The 9644-nt window shown below is 38.5% G+C and overlaps 1 protein-coding gene across 1 annotated transcript; it reads left to right on the forward strand.

Moving 5' to 3' along the window:
- The first annotated feature begins 3412 nt into the window (after positions 1–3412).
- On the forward strand, positions 3413–7325 carry kcnk15 (potassium channel, subfamily K, member 15). The gene is made up of 2 exons (XM_006639564.3): positions 3413–3714; positions 4867–7325. Exons 1-2 carry the CDS (start codon positions 3432–3434, stop codon positions 5781–5783), a joined length of 1200 nt encoding a protein of 399 aa, XP_006639627.1. The 5' UTR covers positions 3413–3431; the 3' UTR covers positions 5784–7325.
- The last annotated feature ends 2319 nt before the right edge of the window (positions 7326–9644 follow it).

Consider the following 9644-nt stretch of genomic DNA (forward strand, 5'->3'; position numbering starts at 1 on the left):
AGTTTAAGAATGATGGTATCCAAAGGTAATGCTGCTGAGTTCATTAAAGCTGCAGCTATTTTTCTTCCTGCGACTTTGTTAGCTATGAACATTTCATTGATCACTTCGATACAAAGAGTGCTTTGTAAAAGGTCAAGTCTGCCAGCTGTAGTCCATCAGTTAGAATAATGCATTATCAAAGAGTACTGTGAATACCTTTTGCATACATGCTTCAAAAGGCAAGGTAATCTTGGTATTGGATTAGGGCAGCTATTTCACAAAGGTATTTTTTCATCATGTACCTCTGGTGAGTAATGTACACCTAACGTACACCTTCTAGTGTACTTATGGAAAATCTTTTCTGTGTTTCTTAAAAACTACACCGCCTAAAGAGTGTGGTCCTGTGTGTGTGTTATTCAAACAAAATGATTTACAAGGAAGAATTAATATTGTATAATCACGGATTTCTTCACAGGATTTCAGTACGTGAATTGTGTGGGCTGGTAAATGGAGTGGGGGTACATAAATGGCTAATCAGAGCTATTATAAATATGAAAAGCAGGGACTACATTATGTAAGAGCTTTTTAAAATACAGTGGAGAATTTAAAGTGATTATGTCTTTTTCCTATAGTTTATTGTTTTAAACTTTTAAAGAAATATCCTGATCTTAACAAACATCCTTATACAACATATTTTTAAAATCACACTAGACTGATTTTTTTAAAAAAGGGATGTGAACATCTTAAAACAAGTTAAAAGCCACCAGCAGCAACATCAAATGTCTAGGATGCAATTAAAACTACGGACATTTCTTCAGTGTCCACAGCCCGAGACTTACTTCACCTGAAACAAAATATTTTACAATACACAAGCTTCTCAGTTAAGCACACACAGAAAGCTGTGCCCTGGGAAATATTAAAGTCTTCAGAAATCTGACTTATTATTGTGATATTTGGTCTTCTGTTCCATTTTATCTTGCACTTTATTACTAATCAAAATACTATACTGCATGGTAACTAAAATCAACAATACAAAGTACAATTTGTTTTAAATCTCTTCTTAAATCAATCTCGAGTTTCAGCACTCTGCATGTCAATCAAATCATTTTTCAAAAGGTAAAGAACACAAAAGCTGATATGCTCTAGATTGAATTTAGAGCATTCAAGCTCACCAAGGCCTTTCTATACAGAACTTACTCTGAGACATCTGCAGTACTCATTGCAGGGAACTGTGGTTATTAATTGCTTAATGATCCAAGGATTCCATCGAGATACTCTTAAGAAGGAGTTGCAAGTGCCCAGGTGAAAGGTCACAAAAGCATATCCTAGAATCTTTGCAGCCTTTCCATCAATGAATGTTTTAAATGTGGAGTTTTTTCAAATTTATACAAATTATACAATTTTGTTACATATGATGAAATCAGATATAACCAAAGTTAAAGTAAGAGTGATCTTACTATGATTTCACATTGGTCACATTGAACCACCCATACTTCAGATGATATTAGTCTTCTTTTACCCTTAAGTAATAAAACAATGCGCCCTTTCACTCATAAGTAAACATTAATAAACACTGAATAGTGTAACATAAACTACAATGAGCATTTAAAGAAACATATCACTTATAACTGCAACAAGTTCACAAAATTCGAGTTGGCCATGGACGTACACAAATCAAATTAAACCTGAAGAATGGTTGTTTAAAAAAGCCCAATTGATAGACTACATGCCTTCGGGTGTGAAAGAATTGGAATTATTCTATGCACATTGGAGCTCAGCAGCTCCCACGTGTCTTGTGGTTGTAAATACATTATTGGGATCTTCCCCCTTATTCATTCCGGTCTGTTCTCCACTTTCCCACTAAATTATTTCTCAGCTTTTGGCTATCACACCTGGTACAATACGTAGACCGGTTTCTACCCTAAATCGATATGATCTTGCCCCTAAATGTTATTAGTGTCCTAGAACGACCTCTTATCACTGTAAAGATCGAGGTTACATAAATCCAAGTCGACCATTTTATGTCCAGAATACTGACTAATGTGTCCATCAGGCCGCTCTTAATATTGACTGAGTGCTGAAGCCGCTCATACGAAATCATTCAGCACCACGGTCAGCACCTTTCTCAGGCGAGCACAACCGCCTTGAACAGCAATGGTTGCACATTACATTTTAAATTGATGATTAACCTTTTCATACTTCATTAGTTCTGACTTCATCTCCTTGGAAATGCAAACCACGAAGCCTGGTTTTTTCTTCTGCTCCTGGCAGATAGCATACTGCATTAAAAGATTAGGTTCAGCGGTAATACGATTTCTAAGGGAAAAAAGAAAGTTGTCACAGAATTTACGTGGGAGATTAACCATTTTAGTTAAACGCGACTCTATATGAGACTATGCCGCATTTAAACTACTGTATTCAATGTTTTGGGCTCTGTTTGACTTGTAGTTTTTACATAAAACTTTCTGATCTTGTCGAGAACTGGCGCTGTACAACCTATGCTATGGTTTCTGTAATCATAAAAAATGCTTACTCAGATTCACGTTTTCCGTGCGCGATCTACATCATCAGATTTGTGTTTCGTTTAGGTTGCAGCAGCTCTTTAATTAGCATACTTCGGGGAAGTGTTTATTTTTTGCATCTCCGTCACGATTTGGATTTTACTCCCTGCTACTGCGAGTCGTGAGCGCTGCTTCTCTTCCTTAAAGGTCACGGTGTTAAAATATTAATTTCAGTCTGGGATTACTGAAAGAAAAAACAATATTTCCAGCAACCTCTAATATGCGGTATTGCAGTTTCTCAGTCTGCGATTTATCAGCGATCGATATGACTAGCAGAGCTGTGGTCATGGTAATTACCCGAATAGTAGTAACCATACAACTATTAAAAATGAAGATTGGACATATTAAGTTTTATTTGGCTGTGATATGTTTCAAAGGGCATGGAAACAACCCAGGACGATATACAGCAAATGCAAAATAAAACTTGAGAGGCATATGAATTTTTTCAGCTCTGCTGGACTGCTTAACATGCAGTAAACAGAACCTAGTGACTGGGACAAACACGCGAAAATTAGCAAGAACTTAAGTTAATGCGAAAGCTTACTGATGAAAATTAAATTGCAACAATCATGCGACTTCGATTGATCTACAAATTATTCCCTCTGCTTCCTTCGTTCATCTTCATCTGCACAGCCAACCGCAAGCCGCATAAAAAAATACAGTCCTGATTGCTTTTCGAACTACAAGTCGAGTTCGGAGATTACAGTCTTGTGCCTGCCGCGACGTTTTTACGATTTTTTAACATAAAATTAATCTTTGAATCCAAGTTTTCCTTTAATTCATTGCCCGTTTCCCCCGTGCACTTTGGTGTGTATTAGCGATGCGGCGAACTGCGCCACCTGTTTCGGTGCAACTCCTCAGTCCCCCTAGTCGACTTTGCAGAGTGTGAAGATGAAGAAGCAGAACGTTCGGACTCTTTCTCTGATTCTCTGCATGTTTTCCTATCTGCTCGTGGGGGCTGCAGTCTTCGATGCTCTCGAGTCAGAATCCGAGAGCTCCAGGAAGAGGATTTTAGAGCAGAAGCGCAACGAGATGAAAAAGAAATACCGGTTCTCGGAGGATGACTACCGAGAGATTGAGAGGGTTGTATTGCAAGCGGAGCCCCATCGAGCCGGGCGACAGTGGAAATTTGCTGGCTCCTTCTACTTTGCAATCACTGTCATCACCACCATAGGCGAGTTAGGTTTCTTACTTTCCTTTGCTAATGTGGTACTTGAGCACGTATATTGGATATGCACCCAAGTACCAAATGTGGTTTTAGCAGCTGTATATTGTGCATGATTTGAAAATCAGTACTGAAAAGTCTTTGATGCTACCTTTGTACAAGTTAACGTCTAACTGCAACAATTTGTCAGCCTTCTTTAATCAGTATTTTTCTGTACCTACGTTTCTTATGTACTGAATGTCTTTTGTTGATTTTGTCTAGGTCGTCATCTTTAAAAGGAAAGTTTATAGTGGCCTACGTTTAATTTTTCTTTTAATAACATTTTGCGCTCACCTGTATGAGTAGTTTTTTACTTTAATAACGATTAAGGAGACTCACATTTCCGAGAATTCCGAAATAATAATAATCAGCATTACTACGACAGTACAACTTTGAGTACAGTTGAAAGCATCCATATTTACTGCACCGTTAAATATGAAAACTTTTTTAAATCTTAAAACCCAAGTTCTAAACGGTATAATTCAATACAACAAGTACAATTGATTGTTAACATATAACAAAGAACTGAAAAACTAAAAAAAACATTCTCAATGAGTAATTTTTATAACGAAAAATAAAAATTGTACTGATTATACTTTTCCAGTTACATAGTTTTAGAATTGTACCTTTTTATTCTTATTGTGCAAGTTAATAGCCCTACTGTGAAGTGTGCCATAAATTCTGGTTCACTGTAATACCTGTAATTCTGGTCTTTAATACTTAAAATATACTTCACATTCAAATTCCAACTATTAAACAGAATCATGCTAAAACTGCTTATGGCCAGTTTTGATGCTCTTACTGTAAATGACCTTTTGTGACAGATGTATTTCTCTGGGAGAAAGCATAAGGACTAGTGGCTATCTGTATAACACTAGTTATATTTTCCTTAAATGTTTTGCTTAATCCTCAACTTTGGAGCGCTTCACAAACTAGATGAACACAATCCCAGTGGTAAGAAGAAAAGTATTCACATATAACAGAAAGTTTTTTTTTTAGTATTTGAGAGGTTTCGTGTAGCTGGCCACAAGCCTGCAGTTAGGTCTAGTTTGGTAGTATCAGGATAGGAGCAATTCACCAACCTGAAATTAATTGTGTCTTTTGTTGAACATGGTTTTATAGGTTATGGCCATGCAGCTCCTGGGACTGATGCTGGCAAAGTGTTCTGCATGTTCTATGCTGTCTTGGGGATTCCTTTGACACTGGTTATGTTCCAGAGCCTGGGTGAAAGAATGAACACTTTTGTCCGCTACTTGCTGAAGAAAATCAAGGAGTGTCTGGGCATGAGGAACACCGACGTTTCTATGGAGAACATGGTTCTGGTGGGCTTCCTCTCCTGCATCGGAACCCTGTGCATTGGAGCAGCTGCATTCTCGCACTTCGAAGGATGGACCTTCTTTCATGCCTACTACTATTGCTTCATCACCCTCACCACCATCGGGTTCGGGGACTTCGTGGCTCTCCAGAAGAAGGAGGACCTCCAGGAAAAGACTCCCTATGTGGCATTCAGTTTTATGTACATCCTGGTGGGGCTGACGGTCATTGGGGCCTTTCTGAATCTGGTGGTCCTGCGCTTTCTCACCATGAACTCAGAGGATGAGCGGAGGGATGCGGAGGAAAGGGCTTCAGTGAAGAGAGAGAGGGACATGATTGCGCTGAGCCTGGGGGACAGTGGCCGGAGTAGGAGTACCCTCTTTTTGCCAATGGAAGAAGGAACGAGCCGTACTAATCTCATCCCCTCTGCCGCGGAGGATCAGGAGAACATGCACAGGCAGCGACCTTCCAAGGCGGGGTCTAGGCTGGGCTCCTTCTGCTCCTGTATATGCTACCGATCCCAGAACTGTGACAGCCCAGCAACTTCACAGCATGAAAACCTGGGCTGTCACACCAACTCGGTCTACTACAACTCCATCTCTTACAGGATTGATGGCGGCTTGCTTAGCACAAGAGACAACACGGCCCTGTCCTCACCAGGCAGCACTTTCACGAGTCATCCCAGTTTCACAGGATACCTCAGAACACGGAGGAAGTCGATTTAGGTTTAGGAATCATGTGGTAGAAGTATTTGTATAAATTTGATAGTTTTTATACAAAGCATGAGTTGAATCATTGAAAAAACATTTGCAAAATCGATGTTGTCTTTCACACAGCCATCCATTTGGTTATGAGTAGCATTTGTTATCTTACTTTTTTCCTGCTTTTAAGAATGTGCTCTTTATTATGATTGTTTTGTTGTTGTTGCATAACTATAATAAGCATGTACTACCTGCCGGGCACAGAATGGAAAGGGCCAGCTGAGCACATACAGTAGGTTAAATAAATGGGTCTAGAAAATCATACAGCGATCAGACATGAATGCAAGGAGTTTGATATAGAGGTGATGCTGGATGCACCAAGTAAGGAAACCAAAGATTGAGTCCAACATTAGTGGGCCACCAGTGTTTAATTTAGTAGCCACAGTAAAAAGTTTCTCTACTTATATTCTGTTTATCTGGATATAAGAAAGTTAGCGGCACTATTTTGTTTTTGTATAAGTTATTAGCATTGTTTTCACTCCTTATCTTGAAAACTACACAGGTTAAAATACTAGAAACTCAAATTAACCACATAAGAGATAACCATTGTACCACATTTTATAAAGAATAACACACATACCCACATACAGTAGATTAAAATTAAATTGAGACCCCACTAATGACTAGTGGGGCCTGCCATCAGTGTTAATTAATAATCATCTGTCAATTTCAAGCTCGTATTAGAAGCTTAAGCTTACCTCTATTGCCCCCTGGAACCAAATTCACATTCTTTTCTCACTCAGAATGTTCCAAGCAGCTTCCCAAACCTGAAATAACTGAGACAAGACAGTCAAGAGTAAGGCTATGAGAAATGGAGCCGGGGGCTGATAAACACTGAATTGGCAAAAATGAAATTGAGGCATATTACTAAAGCTGAGCAACAGAATGCTGAAGAGTGTGCCAGTATGTTTGCTGGCAAGGGGGGACATTATTGAAGGAGAATCATTTTGCTGTACATAAAGCATGCCTTCCTATTCATTTTCTTTTGAAAAAATGTATGTAATACCAAACAATAGAATTTGAATGTTATATAAATCAATAGTTTTTACAGTTCCTTTCTTAGGTATTTCAGTAAATGTAATTTGTTTGCATAATTTTGACCACCGGGCAGCACAGTAGTGGTGGTTAACAGTGCCACTTCACTGAGCTGGGGCCCTGGGTTCAATTCATGGGGTGCTATCTGTGTGGAGTTTGTTATTCACCTCATATTCACATGGTTTCCTCAAGGTGCTATGGTTTCCTCCACCATTCCAAAGACATACTAGTGGGTTCATTGGCTTCTGGGAAACTGGCCCTGCTGTGAGTGTGTGTGCCCTGTGAAGGACTGACATCCTATCCAGGGTGTACCCTGCCTTGTGCCCGTTGCTTGCCAGGATAGGCTCCGGCTCACTCACCATCCTGTATTGGATGATTTGGTTAGAAAAGGGATTGATGGATGAATTGTGATCACCCATATATCTATTCTGAAGAAGAAATTCAGGTGGGTAGCTGTGTCAGCATGCTTAGTCTGCAAAGAAACAAGTAATAGGTTTATTCCATGCTAAAAAGAGAAAAGAGAAAACACAATGTTTTGGCTGTGAAGCCTTCTTCAGGTGTGAGAAGGACAAAAATGAAACTAGGTTCACACCATGCCCCTGCTCTACATGACCGACTTGTTTTCGTGTAATCTTCTCTATCTTCTCATGCAGGTTTTGACTTCACACCTTTCTTCACCTCTCTCCACTTTGCACTTCCTGAGTGGCCTCTCTGCCCCTCCTGCCTCCTCCCCTCTCCCAGCTTGTGTTCTTCTGCGCTCTTTAATCTTTGCTGGCTGCCCTGTCTTTCTCGCACCTGAAGAAGTCTTCACAGGCGAAATGTTGTGTTTTCTCTCTTCTCTTTTCAGCATGGAATAAACCTATTACTTGTTCCTTCTTAAGAAGAATGTTTGAGGGCACACTGGAAGTGCGGACTGCTTTGGCAACAGCAGTGATTTGCAATACTGTGGGTGAAACTCATTCCTCATACAGTTGTGTTGCATCTTAGCAAAATGACACAAAAACAAATTGTCATAACACTGTTACCATAGCAAAGAGTCAACCAGAGTGATTCAAAGACTGTTTCACATATACTGAAAAAATCACCGAGAAACAACCACCTGGTATCAGCAGGTTTAATAGTCCTAGGTTCAGAATTCAGGTGGCACATTTCAATGTAAAATGATTTATTATAGTTTTAGATTTAGCCTTATGACAGTAATGAAGGCAGAGAGTGCTTTAGTTTCTCTTGCCATTTATATTTTTATCTTGATTAAAAAATAAAAATTTGGTACTGCAAATGGTTAGCACCTCATGATAAATGTTAACACTTGACATCTATTTCATAGCTGTGAAAATTTTTGGGAAAGATCTTTTGCAAGGATACAAGATGACAAGCCTATTCATATAAACTATATATATAAAGTATATTTTTTCTTTCCTCATTTGTAAGGATAATTAATAATGATTGAATGAATAATTGTTTAAAACTGATTCCCTGATAAATACAACCTATTTGCAAGCCAACAACTGGATCTTTATTTGCTCCACTGATGGAAAGGCAGGGTTTTCTTGAAACAAACTAATCTTTTTCCTCATTCCTAATAATGGTGATGATCATGATCATAATAATGGGGACTCCTAACAGAGACACAATTTTTGTGAATGGTGTGGAGTGTTTTTCTCTTTTTACCCACACAGAATCCTGGGGGATTCGTGGTCACAATCAGTGAAATACTCCAGGTTAAATCTTGTGGTAGAGCCACTTGAGAATCCATAGGCTTCTCTTTTGTTCTTTGGGTATTTAGGCCAAACAAAATAAAAACCAAACCCGTCACATCAAGACTATCAGAGGATTTTCAAGAACTGTATGATATTTTCCCTTCACTACTGTCCGTTCTCGTTTTCAGGAACTACACTTAATAGATTTCTGATTCATTATAAAAAGAAGGAGATAGCATTAGAAATTAATGGGAATTAATTAGAAATTGGGTTACAAAACAGAGCATGAACTACAATCTACAGGAACACTGGAATAAAATGGTAACTGTGAAAATTCCCAAGGCAAATTCAGAGCAAACTAAGAAAAACATTCTTCGGTCAGGTCCTTAATTTATTTATATACTCAAAAATTATAATATATATACTGTATAAAACTACACCTCACAATTGAACTGAAGCTAACTAGGAAACCCAGTGCAACCATTGTTTCAAACCTATTCAGTGAGGTCAACTACCGCCACACCCTGCAAACAATTGACGTGTGCATTCTGTATTCCATCCAATTAAAGCATACTAATAAATTAGCAAGATTTGGAGGCCGTCATTTTGTCAGCCTCTAGAAGTAGCTTAACCATACAGTAATTGCGCCCTCCAGCTGAACAACCCACTACAATAGAGAAAACCTCCTCAGTCAGTCCTTAATTTGATGAATGAATGATTAATGAAAGATCATTCCTCCAATAACTATCTGAACAATACTTAAAAAAGTTACAATGCTTTCATATCCGAGAGTCTTAATACAATATATTCACTAATTAGGGTTTCGACTCCAGGCCATTGAAAAAAGTACACGTAACTGCTGTAGACAGAGTTCTAAAACTTATTCCCAGTTTTAACTTAAAGTTAAGAAGCGGCATTGTACATGCAGTTATTTTAATGAGCTTGATAAGTCAAAGCAATTTACACAGATGAAAACAAAACATACTATAGGACGTTTTTTAGGTCCAGGCGTTCTACAGTATATGTTGCATTCATCACAGTTAAAGTGTGTTGATTTTTATGACAACAGTCAGATCCTTCAAAACTCCAC

Source organism: Lepisosteus oculatus, chromosome 16 (genome assembly GCF_040954835.1).
Source record: "Lepisosteus oculatus isolate fLepOcu1 chromosome 16, fLepOcu1.hap2, whole genome shotgun sequence".
NCBI lineage: Eukaryota > Metazoa > Chordata > Actinopteri > Semionotiformes > Lepisosteidae > Lepisosteus > Lepisosteus oculatus.